This window comes from Gopherus flavomarginatus, chromosome 24 (assembly GCF_025201925.1).
Source record: "Gopherus flavomarginatus isolate rGopFla2 chromosome 24, rGopFla2.mat.asm, whole genome shotgun sequence".
Taxonomy (NCBI): domain Eukaryota; kingdom Metazoa; phylum Chordata; order Testudines; family Testudinidae; genus Gopherus; species Gopherus flavomarginatus.
In genome coordinates this window covers 11,301,872-11,324,586 of record NC_066640.1, presented here as the reverse complement: position 1 = coordinate 11,324,586, position 22,715 = coordinate 11,301,872, and the positions used below count along the sequence as shown (strand labels likewise).

Sequence of the window (22,715 nt, the reverse complement as noted above, 5' to 3'; positions counted from 1 at the left end):
AGTACCATTGATGGGAAGCGGGTGTCGAAATCGCAGTGCACAGTGGGTGACCAGAGAAGTCTGGTCAGTTCAAGAACAAAGTGGCTCAGAGATTTTGGGAGTGGGGCAGGGCGGAAATGGAGCCTGTCCTCTCTAGGTTGTGGGGTTTCAGTGTATTCTGGGTCAGTAAGGACTGAATTCTTGTCATCTGCTGGCTGTTCAGTCTCTGGGGGCGGGGGCTAGGGGGTCAAGTGTCTCCAGCCAGCTCCTGGTGTGTCCACATAGAATCTCAGGCTTGGAAGGGACCTCAGGAGGTATCTAATCCATCCCCTGCTCAAAGCAGGACCAATCCCCAGACAGATTTTTGCCCCAGATCCCTAAATGGCCCCCTCAAGGATTGAACTCACAACCCTGGGTTTAGCAGACCAATGCTCAAACCACTGAGCTAGCTTCTCCCCCCACATCACACAAATCACAACTGCCCTCCCTTTATTAATAAACTTCATGGGGGGAAGCCAAGGAACCAGTGGGGTGCTAAGACGGCACCAGCCTCCTCCGTAGAGGCAGCCTCTTCACATTGGGTTGGAGGGGCGCTGGCAGACCACTGCGGGGAGGCTTTCGCTGCCCCAGCTTGTGCTGTTCCTATTCCGGAGAAGGAAGATTTATCCCGCCAGAGCATCTTACGCCCTAGCCTTGGTTCACTCCAGAGGATGAAGTTGTCTCTGCTAGAGTTCGATTAGCAAACATCCTTGCTGCTGGCCTCTGTGCTTGGATGAAGAGAGAGAGGAGCATGCTCTGTAGGAAGGATGTGGGGAAGAGAACCACACAAAGGATCCACAAGGGTGTCTAGACTTCACAGGCCGGGTACACGCTCCCATCATGCACCTCCGCTGTCGGGAGGAAGACATTACACTTGCCTTGGTATGACCAGGCATGTCAGTAGGCGTACACTGACAATTATCCCTTGTTACCGAAGGGCCCTTAACTCTCCGCTCCCTTTGATTTTGCTTCTCAGTGCTATAATTTTCTTGGTCTGTTTTTCTGCTGCCTCCATTCAGCACCTGCTTTTAAAAGCAGCCCCAGCTCGTGCCTGGCGTGGCTGCTCCAATTTGAGCTCCAATTGCACCGATCTTTGCTGCTAATTTCTTAGGTCACAGTGCTCCAAAGAGCTGCTCGGTTGTTATCCTGGGGGGCAGGCCGGAGGCAGCAGCAGGAGGCTGGAGTAACCTCCTGGAAGCTTGTTAGCCGCTGCCGCTGCCGGCTTGTTAACACAAATGTAAATATTTGCTGGGAGAGACTGTGTAGGGGAAATATGCCAGCACAGAGGTTTCTCTTCACAAGCTCTGCAGCTGGGGGCTGCTGCTCTTGGATTCTTGCTTGTCTCGGGCTGCAGAGAACAAAGTCCCCCCTGTCCCATCTACATCCAATGCCCGTATGAATTATTTGTATTGCAGCAGAGACTAGACGCCCCACCAGAGATGGGAAGCCCATTATGCTAGGCGCTGTGTGAATACAGAGATGGTCGATTAAAGAAATGGGGCTGGGGGGAGAAGTGACCTATCCAAGATCCTGCATGGATCAGTGGCAGAACTGAGAACAGAACCCGGGAGTCCTGATCCAATGCCCTTGTTGGAATGATTTTCCCTCTCCATTGGTGATGGCTAAAGGCTGGTGCTTCACATCCTGCATCTCAATCAGTTGCTCTCAGTGGGTCTGGCAAGGCTTGCAGGAGGGCACTGTGACATGGCATGGCTTCTCCCCAGCTTTCAAGCCTATGCTGCCATGCCCAGCCTCCTTGTGATTGGGTTTACTGTCCAAACATAAGCAAGTGAAACAGTCCCTCAGCTCAGCCTTTGTCCCAGGGGTCTCTGGTGATCCTGCTTCGTGCAGCTTCCCATTTCCGGCCAGCTCTGCTACTCTTCTGGAACAGCAGCTCCAGGGCAAATCAAGCCCCCTCTGACAGAGCTTTATCACCCCTGTCTCCCCCCTTGAATTTGCTTAGTTGGGCCCAGCTGCCCTGATACAGGGGAGCTGGGCCTGGTCTACTGGGACTCTGATCTGCCGCGAGATGAGGAGTCAGATTTGAAATGCTACATTCCTCCCCCCCTGCTCCCCCCCCCCCCAAAAAAAAACCTGGCTCTGGTGACAAAAGCAGAGAAATTCCTGGGGCCCGGTCCCTGTGACTAGCTGCATGCCTCACCCCCCTGCCTGCAGAGGCGAGGCGGCAGAACGTGACTTCACATAGGGAACACAAACAATGTAGGCACAGAAGCTTGCTACCCGTGGATATGGAAGACGCTGTTTTGGCAACCGCCCACTTCAGAGGGAGATGTGTGAGGATCTCATGGCATTCTGTTCGCGGGTCGGCCTGTCGGCTGGCCCAGCTTTCTGGATGCATGCAGCTGGTGACCTGAAGCTGGTTTCAAGCTTCCAAATAGCTTCTCAGCCATACTGTCACCTTCACTTGATTCTCGTTTTTGCAGGGGACCCTGGAGTGTCTGGAGGAGGAGTTACTGGCCTTTTTCTCAGTCACCCCTCACTCTGTCTACACAGCAATGATGGACAATAGGTAATCCTTCTTCCTTGCTGCTGGGACGGCAGGGCACCTTGGCTCCTGTCCCAGAGGAAGCAGAGGGAGGGAGGGTTTTGTCCGGTGACTCCTGCTGGAGCGGGTTCTCACTTAGCAATGAGGCCATGCAGGGTGCGTGACAGTCATTCTGTAGAGTTGCCTGTTGCAATGGACTTGTGGGGATCGGAGTCCTCTACCTGCATCCCCTGGAACCCAATCTGCCTTCCGGCCACCAAATGAGGATATGTCCTCACTGCAATAAAACGCCCATGGCTGGTGTACGCAGCTGACTTGCTTTCAGGGCAGAGGCTCAGGCTGCGGGACTATAAAATTGCAGTGTAGATGTCCAGGCTTGGGTGGGAGCCTGGTCTCTGGGACCCTCCCCACTTAGGGGTCCCAGAGCCCAGGTTCTGGCCCAAGCCTGGCTGTCTCCACTGATTTTTGTAGCACTGTGAGCCTGAGTCAGCTGATGCAGGCCAGCCCTAGGGTAACCAGATGTCCCGATTTTTATAGGGACAGTCCCGATTTTGGGGTCTTTTTCTTATATAGGCTCCTATGACCTCCCACCCCTTGCCCGATTTTTCACACTTACTATCTGGTCGCCCTAGCTAGCCCTGGGTATTTGACTGCAATGTAGACATACCCCAAGAGTCAGATCTGATCTAAGATTGCTGGCTGGAGAGGGACTCAACCGACCCGTCCTCGTCAGAGAGAGATGGCCAGATTTGCTCCAACCTCCGGTTATCTACAGGGCTGGCTCCAGGTTTTCTGCCACCCCAAGTGGCGGGGGGCTGGGGGAGGCAGGAACCGATCGGCGGCACTTCGGAAGAGGGACTGAGGGACCCGCTGCCGAATTGCTGCCGAAGACCCAGATGTGCCGCCCCAATAGCGGACGGAGTGCTGGCCCTTTGTACTGGCCGCCCCAAGCACCTGCTTCCTTCGCTGGTGCCTGGAGCCGGCCCTGTTATCTGGACCAATGGCTTGTTTGCCGCAGGGGGCCTAACGTGCTGTGAAGCGTCTGATCTGTGAGCTCTTATGATGGAGTGTCAGAACCATGTGTGACCAAAGCCTGGTTGGTTTGTTTTTGTTCCAGCTTTGAGCGGCTGCTGCTCCACGCTCTCTGCCAGTACATGGACCTCGTCTCTGCCAGTAAGAGCCTTGTTTTGGTTCTCTTTCCTCCATTGCTATCGAGCCTCTCCAGCTAAGCCCTCTTCCTCCCCACTCTCCCCTCACGCCCGCCCGCCTGCCGCTGCAGCTCCCAGATAACTCTCCCCACATGCTGCCAGCGCTTCCCCCTGGCCCTGGGAGCTGGGCAGTCTGGTGAGTTACCCCAGGAGCTTATGTGAAGGCCGCATGTGGCTAGGAGGCAGGAATTCCAGCATTGTAATCCCAGCTGTGCCAGTGAGTCATTGTGTATCTTTCAGTGCTTCATTCCTGCCCTGCTAGGGTGCTGTGGGGTTTGACTGGCTAATGTTTGTACTGCCGTTGGAAACGCAAGTTGCTGTCTCAAATGTATGGCCAGTCCCCTTAGGGCCAGATCCTGGGAATCCAAACGCCTGGACGCAGCCTTTAATTACACAGCTCAATGAGCTGCTTGCAACCCACTCGACTTTGCCCTGGGCTCTGCTTCCCTCCCCGCTGTGCGTCATTATTCCAAGCCCCGGCACAGCCCGCGGGTGGGGAAAGGAAGGAATCCATTCCCAAGCTGCAGCACTGCTTACGGCTAGCGGGGTGTGCATTAGGGGAGATGGAGTTGGAGTGTCTTGGGTGGCACGTCTGGGCCGGGAACCCCATTCGCTCTGGCGTGTTGGCAAGGCAGTGGGGGTTGCTGCTGCCATAGTGCCAACTTTTCCCGGTGCCGGTGGGAGCTCAGACCCCCCGACTCCGCCCCATTTCTACCCCTTCCCCGAAGTCCCCATCCACAACTCCACCCCCCTCGCCCCTATTGGGCTGCTTCCCCAAATCCCCAGCCCAGTCCTGCCTCTTCCGAGCGTGCTGCCTTCTCCGTCCTCCGCCCTTCTCCCCAGTGCTTGCCGCTGCAAAACACCTGTTTCGTGGCAGCAAGTGCTGGAGCTAGGGGGAGAAGAGACGTGCTCAGGGGAGGAGGCGGAGGTGAGCTGAGGCGGGGCAGGAAGCTGCCAGTGGGTTCAGAGCACCCACCAATTTTTCCCTGTGGGTGCTCCAGCTCCGCCGCACCCACGGAGTCAGCGCCTATGGCTGCTGCTTATACGAGGGCCGAGTTTGGCCCAGAGCTTTGCCATCCCACTGCAAGGCTGAGCCCTTGGGAGACGTCCTGCGGGTCCTGGAATTGATCTTGCTATTGGCTGCAGCTCTGGGGGAGCCGTTCACTGGGGAGTGAGCATCCTGCCGTCCTTCCACATGTTCACCAGGAGGTTTGGCTCAGCTGGTTCAAAACAACCCGCTGTTCACTTGGCCCAGTCAGTCTCTTGCCGCGTCAGCCTTTGTCTGCAGCTCCCTTTCAAGCAGCAGGCTGGCCTGGCCACCAGGAACCAGCAAGAGAGTGTCTGTCTGGAGGGTGTGATGGCTGGAAGGGCACACTGCGTGCTGTCTGTGCGAAGGGGCTCATGGGGCGAGGCATATACAAACCCTACTGGGAATACACCACCTCGCAGCTGGGAGGCACAAGGATTTAGCAGCTCAGATGTGGGCCGGTCCTGGTCTCGAATCCTGCTGGAGACTCTGACCTTGGGCAAGTCGTATTGTCATGTGGTGCCTCAGTTTTCCCATCTGTCAAACATGACTGACCCTACTTGCCTCTCTCTGGGCAGTGCTATAAGAGGTCATTGAGGGGGTCTGCAAGCAGGTGTGCTCCTGCCCTGTTTTTAACCCAGTGCACGCAAACATTCCAGATCTGGCCCAAACCTACCCCGTCTTTGGGGCTTGCATTTATCAACTTGGCTGCCCAGCCCCCTCCAGCAACTTTGAAAACTTCAACCTTAAGTAACAAAATACAAACCTCAACCTAAGAGTTCTCCTGAGCATGACTGCTGCTACAATTTTCTCCAGGCAGGACACCACTGTCCTTGCCTCTGGTGCCTTCTGCATTAGGTGCTTATATAGCTTATCCCCCTGGGTTGGAACTAATGAGACCCATCTGGTCTGTTCTCTGGGGTGAATGAGTAGAAGAGCACTGTATCTTTCTGTTTGGTCCTAGAATATACCCCAATTGCAGGCCCCAATCCTGTGGTCTTTGTGTGAGAGAGAGAGGCATGATCTGGTTCCAAAAAAAAGAACTCACACTTCTTTCTCTCTTTATCCAGGTTCTGACTTTGAAGGGAAACGCCAAATGAAAGTGAGCAACAAACACAGAGACTTCCTGCCCCCGGAATTATTGCTGTCCGCCTACTTGGAGCAGATGAGCTGATAGGTCTGGAAGACGTCCCACTCAGTGCTCTGATGGCTTCTACGATCCCCATATCTGCTCTCCGTCCACTCAGTCCTTGGCGCACAAACAGGGTGTGTCCCCACCCTCTGACGAGTCTCTGCACTTGTGCAATGGCCTAACTGGCGGGTGGGTTTGTGTGGAGCCTGTTAGATCGCCGTCACCTGTTCCCTGCTTTTTAGAGAGGAAGTCTTCCCTTGCCCATCGCTGAAGCCCTGCAGGCATCTCCCGCAGCTGCCGCTTTCCTCCCATGTGGCAAAGCTGGTGTGACTTCCAGCTTCCTCCCCACCCCCAGGGTGCTCCTGGTTCCACCCAAGGCTTCTCCGTACTGCTCCCAGGACCCAGTGGAGGGCACCATCTCTGCTTCTCGCAGGGGGGCCTGGCAGAGGCCTGCAAGCACCCCCCAGGCAGACCACCCTGTCGGGGGTGGAACCACCTGTTGGACAGCCCAAAACGTCAACCTTCATCATGCTCACGTGTCCAACCCCACTCAAGGACTGAGGACTCTGCCTCTCTTGAAGCTGGGAGGCTGAGGCCTTTGCTCTGGATGGGCAGCATCCTACTGGTTGGAGCGGGTGAGGGGGGTAGGAGCTGACTCCAGGGGTTTCCCCTGCTGCCTGTAGGCTGGTGGGAGGTTAGGAAGTGTCCATCGACGCTGTCAAATGCATATCAGCTGTTGTTGCGACGCTGGTCCCTCTTGTCGCGTAGATGGGATCTTGATTGTGTCTCTTCTGTCCCCCAAGCCATGTTCCAGATTCAGAATCCAGCCAGGTTCGGGGCGATGGTGAAAGTTCTGTTCGCATAAAATGGAATTGTGCTTTTAACCGTGCTGGGGGAACAAGATCACTCCTGAATAGTGAAGATGGGGCCCTTCATCTCAGCTCCTTCAGGCCACATCCTCCCCTCATTTCTCTGACTCACTGACCTCTTAGCTTGGCAGGGGGGTTCCAGGACCTGCTGCTGCTGCCAGATATCACCATGCTTACGGTGTGTGACCAGCCTGCCTAGCCCTGCCTTGGGCGTGGTGCTATCTCTCAGCAGTAGCTGCACTCCCTGGAAGTGTGATTGTCTACACACCAGCTCGTTTAAACAACCAACCTGTCCCTGGGGGACTCTGGCTTCCCCCGGGGGTGAGTTTGGAGCAGTATTTTTGTGACAAAACAGTTCCCTTTCGGCCTTAGCATTTCAGCTGCTCTGACCTGGCCATTGAGCATTTGAATTGGTCTCGTTCCCCAGCTCAGCAGACACTTCAACAGATGCCTAAGCTAAAGCATGCGCTGAAGTGCTTTGCTGAATGTCCAGCAGCTGCCTGGAGCAGATCACTTGTAAATTGCATTTCACAAACCAGGGAGGCAGGGGAATTACCACAGACTGCAACAGCCTTTCAGGGTCAGGCACGGGCGCTGCTTTGGTTAGTACCTAACCCATCGCAGCCTCAGCCCTGCATACAATCCAGTGACATACAGGGGGTGGAGATCCCCCCTCGCCCCCCGCAAGGCACGCATTAGCACTTACCTAGCTTCCTCTCTGGAAAGCAAAGGAGTGAAATATCTGTGTGAAAAGCTCGAAGAAGTGTCCAGGCAGGACTCAGTGCCCACCTCCCCTCCCCTGCTGGCTTCTTGGTTGTGGACTAGGGAGAGCGACCTGTTGGCTCCAACAGAAGCTCAGAGAAGTTGTCCAGGAAGCCAGCCCGGGCGGGAGCAACCAGCCCGTTGTTTAGTGCCTCCGGGTAGATTGGCATTGAGCAAACGGCCCCCTGAAGCCGGATCGCTGTTGTTTAAGCTCTGGGACAGTTACCAGTGAGACATCTAACACAAAGCTCTGGCTTTCTCTGCAGGGCGGGGGCCTTTTCTAAATATAGTGTGTAATTTTACAGGTTTGGGTTTGTGATTGTGGAATCTAAGCCAGGCCCCCGGCAGTCCTGCTGCTCGCAAGCGGGGCTGGGTGGTCAGAGCTGAACGTCACAGCTTGGGCCGCTTGGGTCTGCCAGGGGTTTCTGGCATGGGGGGAGGGCTTGGGGGGAGTTTATATCATGGCGCAATTTAAATAGCTCCGCTTCCAGCACTCTAGTGCAGCGAAGAGCCCGTTCGGATGTGTGTGGTTTTTAATATGTATCCTACGTGTTGCGGTGTTTAATTTGGTGCATATCAAGAGCTGCTCTCACCTGTACATAGCAGCTGGTTTAAAGGGATGGGCCGGGTTTGCACTGCCTGTGTCACAGCTCCTGTGCTGGAATTCTCCGCAGGTGAGTAGTAAAGAATCCCAGGTGACAAACACTCTGCACAGGTTCAGGGCTTGACTCTCCTCTCCGCTATCGTGCAGCTCCGTTGGTTTCACTGGAGTTACTCCTGACTTGTACGGGTTCTTGACCAGAATTAGGCCCCCGGAGGGCAGGATCAGGCCCATTTCCCCTCTTCTCGCTGAGCATCGGTGTAGATTGTAAGTGAGGCTTTACACCGAGTGGGTGGACAATCCCTTATAAAGCAGCTGGATGTGAAAATCTTTTTCAGCAAAAAAGCCCTCTCACACACTGCCGCAGAGATTTGCTTTGGACAGCCTGGGCGAGGGTCTGGTCTAGCTGGACAATGCAGGACAGCAGAGCACAGCGCTTGACTTCCCCTGGACGCGCTTTTGTGCGCGTCAGACCCACGCACCATTCTGGGAGCTGCTCTGGGCAGAAAAGGCCGACTCCTGCCAGAGTCCATGCTTTGCTCTGCCTTGGGGCCTGGCTTCCCCTCTTGCCATCTCTGCACACTGCCTCTCCAGCCCGTGCTCCTGAGAGCCCTGGTCTGGTGAGACGACGCAAACCAAAGCGATCTTGGCACGGACTGTGCCTCCGTGCAGCCCAGCACCCGATCAGGACCGTACTGCGATTTGTAATGTGGATATGGATGTTGTGTGTCGTGCTTCCGGGAATGTTCATAGATTTTTCTTTTTAATGTGTCAGTTGTATCTGTCAGCCCCAGCTCTTGCTTCAGTTGAAAGGGCCGTCGCCTGGTCTTACGGCAGCTGTGCCTGAGCAAATCTATGTGCGGGATGGCGACTGTGTGGAGTTTGTAATGCTTCAGTCTGCTGGCAGCCAGAGGCCAAAGCTGGGGCTTCTGCTGAAAGGAAAAAAAAAAATTTCCTTCTGAGCTGACTCAGCTGGTGAAGGTGTGTGCACAAGAACAATAAATCATGGTGCTCCGGAGTCCTCTGTCTGCTCGTGGGTCGTGTAATGGCGATTGCCCTCTGTCCAAGCCAGGGTGTGAGGGTGGTCTTGTTAGCAAGAACTGTAGGACACTGAGGCTTTGTCTACACAAGCACTTTTGTCGGTGAAGGGTGTGGACAAAACCATCTGCTGTGGACAGCACTGTGTCGGCGGGAGGGAGGGAGGGAGAGAGAGAGAGTGTGTGTGTGTGTGTGAGAGAGAGATATGAATTCATGGAGGTTAAGTCTATTAATGGCTATTAGCCAGGATGGGTAAGGAATGGTGTCCCTAGCCTTTGGGTGTCAGAGGGTGGAGATGGATGGCAGGAGAGAGATCACTTGAGCATTGCCTGTTAGGTTCACTCCCTCTGGGGCACCTGGCATTGGCCACTGTTGGCAGACAGGATACTGGGCTGGATGGACCTTTGGCCTGACCCAGGACGGCCGTTCTTATGATTGATTCTTCCATCAGCATATATCGGCTACACAGAAGGTCTTGCAGCGGTACGGCTGTGCCACTGTGTGCTCCATAGTGAAGACATGGCCTGGTGGAATATCCTGTCGCAGTTAACTTGTGAGTCATCCTAACTGGGAGAAACTCCAGGGCGTCTGCTGTAGCCCCATCCGTCTTCCATTTGAAGAGAAATGGGCCAGCTGCCATCGCACGCTGCGTTTAAATACACTTAGCGCCTTGGGTGTTGTGAAACTAACATAGGCATAAATTATATTTTCAATCAACCTACTATACAAAAGCTCTGTGTTTCATAACAGCAGATTTCTTAAACGATCAAACAGTCAACCTGTTTTTCTTAAAGGTACTTGTGTACCATTTTTAAAGTGCAACCTTTTTCTCCTTTCTGTTAGCCATAAGAGGCCTTGTCTGTTCACAAGTTCTACTGGTTGAACTATATAGATGTGAAACTAAGTTGTAGTTAAGCCAGTGGAAGCCGTCTGCGGGCCCACGTCTAAACCAGTGGGTCAACGAGTTCCTCTCCGTAACTTGTGCCCTTTGAGGTCTGAGCGAATGACGCCGGTTGTAAATAGATTTCTTGCTCATATTAAATACTGGTTGTGCTAGGTGCTGTATGGACGAATGACTTCCCCCGTCCCAAAGACCTTGCAGCTTAGAAGATGAGCTTACAGGTGCATGAGACAAACCAAGCAGGTTGAGGTGAAGGAGCCGAGGTAGCAAAGATAACAGGATGTCTGGGATTCTGAGCCAGTAGAGGACACCCTTGCCCCTTCCCTGGCTAGACCCGTAATGCAGTCAGTTGGGTGCACTCTGGGAGAGATGTAATTGCGCCACATAAGTTGGCTCTGATTTTAGTTAAGCTGGGGCAACCTCTGCGTGGCCAAGGCCTAACAGGCAGGTTTGCATATGTGGTTTGTACAGCGCTGGCACCTACCAGTTCCAGGCCAGCGCCCCCGGTGCTAGGCACCTCCCTAAATTGCTCACAAACGAAATCTAAGACGACAGGTGGATACAGATGGGAATATGAGGAAACATTGGGATCGCACTGGGCTGTGCTCACAGCACATGGGCAGCTCCTATTAAAGCTGATTTACAGTCACGTAAGTGGGATCAGCCTTAGGGCTGAGTCCTGGCCACAGGTGATCGTTAGTGCTTCCATGGGGCTGCTCGATCTTCTGTAGAACTCGGGTCTCTGAGTGAAATTGATCTAGCAGTTTGTATTGCTGCCTGTTTCTCCCAGTAAGCATCATCCTACCGTGAACGTGCACACACGTGTCTGTCCAACTAGGGTCATGTCCAGGTGGCTGCAGTACAATATCTCTCTTCCTCCAGACCGTTACTTCCAGCTTTCACACTTGGCTATATTTCCAGAGCAACGGGAGTTGCATTTTTCCCTTGGGGGGGAGGAGGGGAAAGGCCGTGCTGATGGCTAGTCCCAAGACCTATACATTGGACCCCTTGAAGCTTTATCTTGTGGCGGGAACGGATTCTCTAGTGCCCCCGGGGGAGCTGCAGTTGTGGGCTAATAGTGAGGTGCTGCCTTGTGAATGGGTTCGTGCCCCTGGGGTCAGGTGTGGCATAGCAGCTCTCGGGGGGTCCCAGAGCCCAGGCTCCTGCCCGAGCGTCTCCACTGCAGTTAAACAGCCCCACAGCCTGAGTCCACTGCCAGCCGCGGGTGTTTAATTGCAGTGTAGGCAGGTGCACAGCGGCCTGCCTCGGGACCGGTGGGAGAACCCAGCCCAACTCTCCACTCTGGGTTCTGGCCCAGGGCCCTGGCTTGAAGAGCTGGGTCTGCTCATCTACCTGTGCTGTGGTTTTCCCTGCATCACTTCCTATCCACCCTCTAAGTTCCTCTTGGGGTTCCTTGTCCTCCCCCTGCTTAATCAGGGCCCTTCCCAGGCTTGCTGCTTGGAGACCTTATCCTCACTCTGGCTGGGTTCTGTCGCTGATTAAGCCTGGCTCTCATTCCCATAGCTGCAGCATGGGGTGTTGCCTGACCCCCTCAGCTAGGGTTTGTGCTGCGATCAGGTTGGCTTGGCCCCAGGGGCTCCACCCCACAGGCCTGTTGTTCTGGGGCTGACGAACTGGAGTTTTTTCTTATCGGGTCAGGACTGATTCCCCCCTCCCCCAACTTTATAGGGCCACATTGTGCAGTATCTCGGCTCTCCACCCAACTCGCCAATCAGCCCCAGGCGTGGGTCTGTGGAAGGTGCCTGCGTGGACCAGTGGGACTGTATCGTGGGACCAGATCTCACTGTGGGGGGGAGTGTAACGCCTCCCTCCCCCATGTGGGCCAGCAGCTCCACTAGCTGGAAGCAGCAGAAGGCTGTTATCCTCCTGTGGCTCTGCAGCTGGAGTGTGACCCAGGGATTACAGGGGCTTGGTTCAGTGTGGTAAGTAGCCATAAGCCTCGTGTCATGGCTGCAGGTCTCACTGGGTGACTTAGCCACCAATAAAAGTCCCCTTTTCGTGCCGCTGGGGATTCCTTCTGAGCCGGCTGCACCTTGCTCTTCGACCCTACAGGCAGAGCGGGCTTGGGGCTCAGTCTCCCCCATGTGGGCTGGGCTCAGAGGTTCGGGTCTTTGATACTGGGCCTGGAGCACGGGGGGAAATGCAGGCTGGGTTAGGGCAGGGGGCAGTGAATGCGGGTGGGGTTTCTTCTTTACCTCACACTTATTCCTCTGCTTTTGGGAGGCCCAAGGCTAGAACAGCAGGAGTCTGCAGGTCAGGCCTGAGATGCATCAGAAGAACGGGGTGGGGAGCCAAGGCTGGGACAGCAAATGGACACAGGTTGAGATTGAGGGTGCCTTGGAATAGGAAAAAGAGGGTGGAATCAGAAGCCTGAGGACCCTGGGAGTATGGATCCAAAATCTGAACGACTTGGTCCAGATCCTCCGCTGTCCTTTCAATCTCCCTTTCTCTTGGGGGGATGTTCTCGTGATTTGCAGCTGGACGCCAGGGAGCCAGGGGAGATGCCCTTCCCACCCTCCCACCCCCCAGCCTAAGCAGAAAGTGGGAGTGGGGTCACTCATGGGGCCTGGGCTTTGTGGCTTGTCTCTCCTGCTTATGGCGAGCTGGGGCTGCCTCAGCCCCTTGCAAACTGCAGTAGAACATGGAAACGCAGGGAAGTCAGGCCCTAATGAGCAGCTTTATTCACAGGCACATAAAAGGCACCTGTCTGATGGAGCCCCGTGGAGCACTCGCTCTGCCTCCTGCCACTTCCCGGCTCCCCACGCAGCCCTAGGAGGTCTCTAATTGCCACCTGTTGTGGAGAAGCGTTACCCCCTGCCAGGCTGGATGGGAAGGCAGGAGCCAGGGAGCGAAACAAGCTTGCAAGGAGCGAGAGCTGTTGGGGGATCATAGGGAGTGAGAGGCCTCCTGGGCCTCTGGCCAGCCCAACTGGCTGGTTCATTCTGGCAGAGCTGAGGCTGTTTGGAGCAGCCATCGCTCTGCAGCCCCCTGGGGTTCTGACTGGAGCCATCAGGCCCAAGGACTGAGCCCACAGGGCTTCTCAGCACCACCTGCTCTCTGTCGGGTTTTCTCATCTTGCACGTTTTCATTTGGAAATGGGGGGTTGCAAGTGCATTAGATTAGCCTCCATCTGTCTTTGCTGGATGAGGTAGAGGAGCAGGGGTGATCATGTGGAGGGGACAAGGGACACAATGCTTTGTTCCACCTACCAGCCAGGCTAATGGGGAGCATGAAACCAGCCAGCTGCATGCCCCTGGGGGAATCAACCCAGTGCCTCAGGTGTATCCACAGAGCCCCAGGCCAGAGGAGTGACTTTAAGCCCCCGAGGGGACAGAGAACTGTCCCAGAGGCCCTGCTTGGTCACACTGCATCATGCAAAGTGGGAGACAGGGATCGTCTTTTTGTACAGCCCCTAGCACCCTGCCCTTGGTCCATGACGCAGCCTGACAGGTACTACAGCAATGTAGCTAACAATAATTTAAAAAGGGCTGCCCAGCTGTCAGGAAGCTGAATGTGTCCCCAGTTCTCAGGTTGTTTCATGTTTCTGGAATGGGGCAGCGTGGAAAGGGAACGGGAACAGACCAAGGAGCTGAGTAAGTCAGGGTGGTCACTAGGGGCTAGAACTCTGTGCACCCCCACCATGCCTCCCCTGCTCGTGGGAGCCAGGAGGTCCTGAAACTGGCAGTGCCCATGTGAATGGGGTTTGGCACCATTTTCCTCCCCAGCAGGCAGTTGTGCTTGGGAGTTTTCTAGTTTGAATGAAGCTGCTGACAGCATGTTCTGCAGTTCCACAAAGTTTCATGTTGAAACCACAACTCCCACCCTGGCACCTGATGGTGGGTGGGTGTTTGCTCAAACCTCAGAGCCCCTGATTCACTCCAAAATTCACTCCCAGCTTGCTCGAACCTCAGCGCTGGCTTGTGCCTCCCTCAAGCCCCCACGGGGCTGACTTCAGACTTGGTCTGGCTGTGGCTTCAAACTTGATCTGGGTTCATGGAACTTCGGGCAAACCTGGGCCAAGTTATGAGGTGTAACAAAATCCCGAGCCAGGCAGGAACTCATACCACTAAGAATATGGCCTGTCACTTTCCCTAAATAGAGAGAACCTGGGGAATTCTTCAGATTTACTTGCGATGGTGAAGTTTTGTTGGATACTGAGATATTGAGGTTTATTTGGGTCTATGCAAGTAGCAAGTTGCTGGGCTTCATTTGCACCGATGCAACTTCCAAGATATGGAGTAATTTGTATGTAACCAAACAGAAAAAATAGTGGGGTGTATCTGGGTCTATGTAAATATCAAGATATTGGCGTTTACTTGAGATCTGGAGAATTAAGAGTGAGATTGAGGTAAATTTGGGTTATGGGGGAACCTCAATATGGGTTGCTTTGGGTACCTCTGAAGAATTAGCTTTGGGGTGGGGGGCTTGGACTTTCCCAAAGGCTTTTGGGGGGGATATTTGGGTGGCTTCACCCCTTAGGTTCATTTGTAAAACCCTGCCCCAGAGGGATTTAACAGAAATACCCCTGGGGATTGTTTCCTTTCACTCCTTGCAAGAGGGGAATAGCAGGCAAGAAAAATATGGAACGCTTCACGAATTTGCGTGTCATCCTTGCGCAGGGGCCATGCTAATCTTCTCTGTATCGTTCCAATTTTAGTATATGTGCTGCCGAAGCAAGCACAAATGCTAGAAGGACCAAGTTAGTATTTATAGCTCCAAAAATTGACATTATTTTAGTAAGGGTGAATTTAGTATTTTTTAAACTATATTAATCAAATTCATATTCTTATTTTAATTAATATACATAAATATTTGATTTTGTAATGATATTGTATTTTTATTTATTTCCACTGAAATCTGGCCCTCATCTCAGCTTCTCAGGCATGTGGATTCATGGGTAAGCGTTTATGCAAATAAACGGAGCAGCGCCTCGGCTGTCGAAGGCCCTCACTCTGGGGCTGCCCCTTGCGATGCCTGAGCGAATTGTCTACTAGCGGCTCCGAGACCGCCTCCCGCTCTGACAGAGACCGGCCAGCGGGGCGAGTCTCCTCCTTCCTTCCCTCGGGCTCCGGAGCCGAGCCCCGGCCCTGGCCTGCTCCCTGAGAGCGGCGGTTTGGTCCGGCACGTTGGGGGCAGCCCGGGTTGGGGGCCTTTCTCGGCAGACAGGAGGCGGCGCGGAGCGCTGGGGGGAGGTAGGTGAGTCTCTCAAGCGGGGGGGAGGGGCAGTTACCTCTCTCTGGGGTGGGGTAATTACCCTCCCCCTTCCCGTGTGGGGGAGGGGACAGCTATTGTCCCTGCCTCTGTGGGGGAGGGGTGACCCCCCACCTTGCAGGAGGTGGCACTTCCCCGTCTCCATGAACGGCTGGTTGTGCCAGGGTGTGTGTGTGTGTGTGTTGGGGGGGGGTTACCCCCCACCTTGCAGGAGGTGGGCACTTCCCTATCTCCATGAACGGCTGGTTGTGCCAAGGTGTGTGTGTGTGTGTCTTGGGGGGGGTTACCCCCCACTTTGGAGGAGGTGGCACTTCCCCGTCTCCATGATTGGCTGGTTGTGCCAGGGTGTGTGTGTGTGTCTTGGGGGGGGTTACCCCCCACCTTGCAGGAAGTGGGCACTTCCCCGTCTCCATGAATGGCTGGTTGTGCCAGGGTGTGTGTGTGTGTGTGTGTGTGTGTGTGTGTGTGTGTGTGTGTCTTGGGGGGGGTTACCCCCCACTTTGGAGGAGGTGGCACTTCCCCGTCTCCATGAATGGCTGGTTGTGCCAAGGTGTGTGTGTGTTGGGGGGGGGTTACCCCCCACCTTGCAGGAGGTGGGCACTTCCCCGTCTCCATGAACGGCTGGTTGTGCCAAGGTGTGTGTGTGTGTGTGTGTGTGTGTGTGTGTGTGTGTGTGTGTGTGTGTGTCTTGGGGGGGGTTACCCCCCACCTTGCAGGAGGTGGCACTTCCCCATCTCCATCAATGGCTGGTTGTGCCAGGGTGTGTGTGTGTGGTGTGTTGGGGGGGTGACCCCCCACCTTGCAGGAGGTGGGCACTTCCCCGTCTCCATGAATGGCTGGTTGTGCCAGGGGGTGTTTTTGTGTGTTGGGGGGTTACCCCCCACCTTGCAGGAGGTGGGCACTTCCCCATCTCCACGAATGGCTGGTTGTGCCAGGGTGTGTGTGTGTGTTGGGGGGGATGATCTCCCAACCCCTGTATCTTGGTGGCATTGGGGGCGGCCTGCGTGGAAGACCCTGCCCACCCCGCTGTTAGGAGTGGCGGGATCCCAGCTGCCCCGGGGGGTGCTGTTGGTAGCAGGGGTTCATGGGTGGAGGGGAAACACTGGCAGGCCCATTGTAGTCCTGAGAGTGACACCTCTGGGGGACCCCTGTGGTACCTTGGTGACCGTCACTGCGCCACGGTCGCTAATCGCTTAAAGAAAACATCCTGTTTTCTAACAGCATCTGAGCCTCACCAGCCTTGATCCAAGGCTAGTAACAAGGGGGTAATGTTTCCACAGTAGAGGCAGCACTTGTATACAGATAGCATATGAGGCTAATGGAGCTGTATTTCCAGGTTAAGAACAGGGACTGTTATACAGAAGCTCAGAGAGTTAATGATCATCTAGTGTGCTTACTGGACCTACACGTCAAGAAAGCTTAAGCCATTTAGAAAGAGACCATCCAGCCCACTACATGGGCTCTTGTTTTATCTTTTAATCTCACTGTACTCTTCCTTCAAACAGAAGAACTGTTTTGTCAGTGGGCTATGGAGATAGGTACCCACAAGCAAAATGAGTGATATGGGATTTGGATTGGAGACTTGGTATTCTTTTACCTGGGAAGAAGTGGTACAGTGGATAAACTGTGTGATCACATTCTCTCCACCTTAGCAGAAAATGTAACCTTTAAAGCACGTGATTGTGGCTGTAAGGATTATGAGCTCCATTGGCTTTTCTTTGCTCTCAGATGCCCAAGTATGGGCTACCCTGTACTAAGGGAAACCCTAATTAACGGTGTTCAGGATCACCATGTCTGGCTTACCTTTAGGGACAAAGGAATGAGCTGTAAAGGTTGGGAGGATCTTAAGTGGGAGATCTCGAGAGGAATGAGGACATGGGAGAAAGGAAAGAGTAGTGAGGAAAGGAATTAATGCAAATGGGAGCAAAGGGGTCCAGCTATGTCACAGGAGGTAAAAATAGTCTTTAAACGGTGAAAGGTTTAAAACTAGCCATGATAGGAATTCTCCACTCTGCCTGCTTTGACTGATAATGTAAGTCAGTGCATCCTTATTTTCAGTGGGGGTTGCACAAAGCGACACATTTCCTTTGGAAAGTGAAAATGACTGCTGTTTTTAACAGGGGATCTTTGATTATGTGCTTAGGGTCCTTTGCTCGTCCTATTCATTCTTCTCTTTCTTAGGCACAGTGATCTATGAATAGGCTTTCAACAGGCAAGTGGTGCCTTGGAGGTCTTCCAGGACACAATGGATTTGGCATATGTCTGTGAGTGGGAAAAAAGGCCCAAAAGCAACCACTGTCCTTCCATCCCACTGGTGTGTGCTTGGTCCTGCAGAAACCTGATTGCCTTCACAACAGACCTCAAAAATGAGGAGGAAAAAGGTACAGTTCATCCCTATGGTCTGTGATTTTTATCTGCTCCCTCTCTTGACACCGATTCATGACCCCCAGCTGGAAAAACCCCTGCGTCAGACTGGTCTTGCTGTGTAAAAACACTCTAATTAGATCTTTAGTTCTTCAGAGCAGAGGCTTTATTTTTTGGTCTTGTAAAGCAACATATGTTTATAGCCCTATAAAAATAATTGAAGCTCAGTGATGTCCTGCAATAAAAAATTGAATGTTTTAAAAATAAATTAAATCCCACTGCAAATTTTTGAAATGACTTGGTGTCTCTCCCTGCCTAGATCTTACCCACATGATCCATATCCTGGACACTGAGCATCCATGGGATGTTTATTCCATTAACTCTGGGCACATTGAAATCATCACCTGTTTGGAGTGGGATCAGTCAGGTAAGCTTTGCTCTTATAGCTGGTTGGGGGTTTTTTTTGGTTTCATAAAATTGCTCACAGTATGATGGGGCATAGAGAGGGAATTTATGGAGGTCTTTCTCCTTTAGATTTCTGTTATCTGGAATCTTTGTATAGTGCCAGTCATGTAATATCTGCACTGTTCAGTTCAATCCGACCTGCATTGTGAGGTCCATAGTGGATTTCTTAGAGGACTGTTCTTCTCATCCTTCTTGGGTTAGTTATTAACGATAGATTGGTCTCCTGGAGTTGTACCAAATGTCCTGTTGGGTGCCAGGAGTCACGTCTTGAAAGCCAACCTGTAGTAGCTGCAAGGTGCTGAAGGAGGTACTTTTAAAATCCAGCAACAGGTGAGAGCCCTGGATCTGCTGAATCCTTAAGGAATTAACCCAACCCGGATAAGATTTCACAGTATCACCAGTACACAGTGGGAACTGGTGCTCAAGGTTAAATTGCTGCTTGAATTATGAATTTTCTGCTTATATTGGTGCGAGCATAATGTTCCCTAATCCTTTTGTCTTGCATTGTGTGCTTCCCCCTCCCACTGCATTGCTTTGAAGATGTCTGTGGCTGGGTTCTTGGTAATCTCTGTGAGAGGTGTGCTCTGACCTTTGTGTCCTTTTGATGGCATTGCATTAGGTTCCAGGCTTCTGTCAGCAGATGCAGATGGACACATCAAGTGCTGGGGCATGACAGATCACCTGGCCAACAGCTGGGAGAACACCGTGGGTAGCATGGTGGAGGGAGATCCAATCGTGGCTCTTTCCTGGTTGCATAATGGTGTGAAGCTAGCCCTGCACGTGGAAAAGGTTTGTTCTAGCTCTTGCACAGGGAAGGATTGTCCAGTGGTTAGGGCACTAGTCTAAGACCAGGGAGATGTGGGTTCAAATTCCTGCTCTGCCATAGACTTCCTGTATGACCTTGGGCAAGTCACTTAGCCTCTCTGCCTGCTGTACAATGGGGAGACTAGCACTGGCCTATCTCACAGGGTGTTGTGAGGATAAATGCCTTCAGAATTGTAAGATGTGCTTAGCAATGAGGACCATACGTATACCATATAGCCTGCCTGATCTGGAATATCTCCCTGATTCCAGAGACAATCTGGGGCCTTTGGCAAACTTTCCATTCCACAGGACGTCTCATAATACACAACCCTCCTGATACGCCAATGAGATAAATATTTATCCCATTTTACAGCGAAATGCCTTGCCCAAGGTTGCATAGCAAGTTGGTATAGGAGCAGGAATGAGAGGAATGTGGTTCCCATTCTCTGCTCAAGCCAACAGCCTGAACTTAACTCATTTTCTACTCTAGTCTGATGCATTCTATCCAGCACTGTGCTGTTGCTAAGGCAGAAGAAGCTTAGCTTCACTCTTCCGAGGGACAAAAAAGGAGGCAAATAGACCTTTATTGGCTCACAGCACATGTACCTAATATGGACCCTCTGCATTTCCATTACACCTTTCACCAGAGGAGCTCAGCTTTAAAAAGCTGTTGATATTTTCCCCCTGCTATGTGACAAATGACGACAACTCAGTCGCAGAGAGGCGAAAGTACTTATCCAGGGTCACAGAGTGAGAAAATGGCAAGGTCAGGAATAAGAATTCAGTGTCCTGATTCCTAATCCCCTGCTTAACTCTCTAGGCCAGTGATACTCAGACCTAGGCTCATGAGCTACACATGGTTCTTTAATGTGTCTCCTGCAGCTCTCTGCAGCACATTATATTAAAACACTGTGATTTAATTACTAACCAATCAGGGTGCTTTTACTGTGTTGTTGAATAATTTTAGTAGATAAAATAATACTGCCTGCTCAGCCGTTTTGCTGTGAGAATAATTATAGATAGATATAGTAAATGAAACAATGAATTAACACTACTGTGGCTCTTTTGGGTAATGTTGGTCGCTGATTTGTCTCCTGTACCACTGAAGTCTGAGTATCACTGCTCTAGACCATGTCACGGTGATATTAGAAGGAGACTCAGGTAATGGCAGAGTCGTTCAACCATAGGATGAAACCTCTGTGTGTGTGTTAATCTCCATTCACAGTCCGGAGCATCAAACTTCGGCGAGAAGTTTTCCCGGGTCAAGTTCTCTCCCTCCCTGACTCTGTTTGGTGGGAAGCCCATGGAAGGCTGGATCGCTGTGACCATCAGTGGCCTGGTGACAGTCTCTCTCCTCAAGCCCAATGGGCAAGTGCTGACGTCCACGGAGAGCCTGTGCCGTCTGCGCTGCCGTGTCGCCCTGGCGGACATTGCCTTCACGGGTGGGGGAAACATTGTGGTAGCCACCTCGGATGGCAGCAGCACCTCTCCCATCCAGTTTTACAAAGTCTGCGTCAGCGTAGTGAACGAGAAATGCAAAATTGACACAGAGATTCTGCCCTCCCTTTTCATGCGGTGCACCACAGACCCAGCCCGCAAGGACAAGTATCCAGCCATCACTCACCTGAAATTCCTCGCCAGGGACATGTCTGAGCAGGTGAGCTCCCTCCTCCTGTGTTATACTGGCATTCCAAGAGTTAAATGCTTAGGAAAGGGAAGGACCCACTGGATCTATAAACTCCTCCCTACAGTTTTGCTGTTGCACTAACCAGTAGCCCATCTGCTGTGCCAATCTAGGGCTCCCCACCAGCTCTACCAATGCACATGGATCTTTTCTTGCAATGCTCCACTGCATTCCCAGTTCACTGCCTCGGAGCTAGACTCTGGTGGTTGGGCCTAATTGTGTGAGAGGTTTGTGTGACGTGTTACACTCTGGTGTTTTAGCTGGGCTCTCTGAGTCATGGAAAGGCAATTTGAAAAACCATACTCTTACTGATCCTGGTGGTTATTGTCTCTATTGGGAGAATGGCCAAACAAATAGCTGATCTTGAGGGGCACTAGACTGTTCATGGGATTCTGGGATATGAATCTTTCGATTGGTTGAGTTTCACTGCTTCAAAGCCAGCCCAGGCCAATTGCGCTTAAAGCTCTTGGACACTCTTGGTCTGTCTGAAGTGATTTGATGGCATAAGTCTGCTTGGCAGTGGATGGGTGTCTTTCACAGCTGTCGTCTTAACTGGTAGCAGTTTGGCAGTCTCAGCAGGGGGCCAAGAATTTACTGATGATAAAGACCAAACTCTCCACTTCTAGCTGTTTTCTCCAGGTGAGATGGAGCACATTATCTCAGAGATCTGAGTGAATGTTCTGTGACTAAGGAGATGAATACAGTTTATAGGGCTGTTACCTGTAATAATAAGTTCAATTCCTGTTGTCTGATTTTATGATTTTGTTTTCTCCTGGCATTGAGAAGAGCTGCATTTTACAGACTTGTGGGAGAAGAAACAGGGCAGAGTGTTCATAATTTGAAGGGGTAAAGGGTGTGATAGTTGCTAGATATGCATATCAAAGTTCTGCCTGTGATGTCTGTCTCATAAGGGTGCAGAAGGTTAAACATTCAAGGAAGATCTTGGAACTGTGTGTGTTGCAAAACCTCCGTTTTTCACTTTTTCACCCTGTACTCTGCATTTTCCTATTCTGAATTTCATGCAGACAGTTACAGTAGCAAATCTCCCCCTTCCCCCTTTTGGTCTAGAGGAAGGACACGAAAGACACAGTTTTGTAGCTGTGCCTGGTTTGACAATTCCTTTCTGCTTTGAAGGTGCTGCTGTGTGCCTCCAACCAGAACAGCAGCATAGTGGAGTGCTGGTCTCTCCGGAAAGAGGGCTTGCCAGTCAATAACATCTTCCAACAGATCTCTCCTGTGGGTGAGTTTCAGCAGCTGATGCCCCTCAGAAACAGGAGCCGAGCCCAAGGAAAATCAAAACTTAGTGTAAACTCTTGACTCAGTACGCAAAATTTCATCCTTTTTTCTTCTATGCATTCGATTTATTACTACTAGAAGCCCTCCATTGTGATGGATTTAGGGGAAAAAAAACACAACTTTTTTGTAAAACTAATGAGTCTATAAAAATGCATTAGTCTGAGTGAATAAACTTATTATCAATGTTTAATTCCAAGCATTTGGGGCGGGGCGGGGCGGGGGGGAAAGAATTCAAAACTGGGACATCTGTGGCACTTTCTCTGACTTTTTAAAGTGAAATTCTGTCATTTGTTTTGTTCGTTTTTTCTTTCAAGTTGGAGACAAGCAGCCGATGATACTGAAATGGCGGATTCTCTCCGCCACTAATGATTTGGACCGTGTTTCAGCTGTGGCTTTGCCGAAACTGCCAATCTCCCTAACCAATACTGATCTGAAAGTGGCCAATGACACCAAATTCTTCCCTGGACTGGGTGAGGAGGCTTCTTTTCTGATCATCTGGCTGCGGATAGAAGTTTTTGCTGCCTCTGTTCATCTCACCTATGAACAGAGAGAGCCCCAGCTACTTTGGAGTGTGTTTGTGTGTTTCTTGATAGAAGATGCTCTGCAGGAATGAAGAAGTCCTTTAAAAGTGGACTGAGTCTGGTCGAGTACATCCCCCTAGCGATGGGGAAGAGCTTCCTCAGGAGGAGCTGTTGTAGCTGTGTTGGGATGCCTGAGGCTTCTGTCACTGTATCCCAACATGAAAGGACTTTCTGCATGTCTACTAGTGAGGACTGAAGAAACCTAGAAAGGTCTGGGCTCCTGTTCT

At 52.2% G+C, this 22,715-nt stretch overlaps 2 protein-coding genes and 1 non-coding gene across 15 annotated transcripts in view; 2 read left to right on the top strand and 1 right to left on the bottom strand.

Moving 5' to 3' along the window:
* R3HDM4 (R3H domain containing 4) overlaps nt 1-9,141 on the top strand; it is a 31,462-nt gene extending 22,321 nt beyond the window's left edge. For all 4 annotated transcript variants that reach the window (XM_050933946.1, XM_050933948.1, XM_050933947.1 and 1 more), the window contains exons 6-8: nt 2,463-2,548; nt 3,642-3,697; nt 5,830-9,141. In XM_050933946.1, coding sequence (XP_050789903.1) covers nt 2,463-2,548; nt 3,642-3,697; nt 5,830-5,933 — 246 coding nt within the window. In that variant the 3' untranslated portion in view covers nt 5,934-9,141. The remainder of the gene's footprint in view (nt 1-2,462; nt 2,549-3,641; nt 3,698-5,829) is intronic.
* Nucleotides 9,142-14,657: 5,516 nt separating this feature from the next.
* LOC127040411 (U6 spliceosomal RNA) lies at nt 14,658-14,764 on the bottom strand. Its single transcript, XR_007771436.1, has one exon. It is a non-coding gene; the product is annotated as a U6 spliceosomal RNA (small nuclear RNA).
* A 341-nt stretch (nt 14,765-15,105) lies between these two features.
* The window catches only part of MED16 (mediator complex subunit 16), a 28,210-nt gene continuing 20,600 nt past the window's right edge, over nt 15,106-22,715 (top strand). For 3 of the 10 annotated variants that reach the window (XM_050933883.1, XM_050933884.1, XM_050933882.1), the window contains exons 1-7: nt 16,031-16,970; nt 17,476-17,675; nt 17,978-18,085; nt 18,743-18,912; nt 20,153-20,584; nt 21,746-21,851; nt 22,222-22,377. In XM_050933883.1, coding sequence (XP_050789840.1) covers nt 17,540-17,675; nt 17,978-18,085; nt 18,743-18,912; nt 20,153-20,584; nt 21,746-21,851; nt 22,222-22,377 — 1,108 coding nt within the window. In that variant the 5' untranslated portion in view covers nt 16,031-16,970; nt 17,476-17,539. Of the gene's footprint in view, nt 15,280-15,426; nt 15,509-15,871; nt 15,888-16,028; nt 16,971-17,475; nt 17,676-17,977; nt 18,086-18,742; nt 18,913-20,152; nt 20,585-21,745; nt 21,852-22,221; nt 22,378-22,715 lie in introns of those variants that run through there. The other 7 variants (XM_050933880.1, XM_050933875.1, XM_050933879.1 and 4 more) reach the window with 7 other exon arrangements.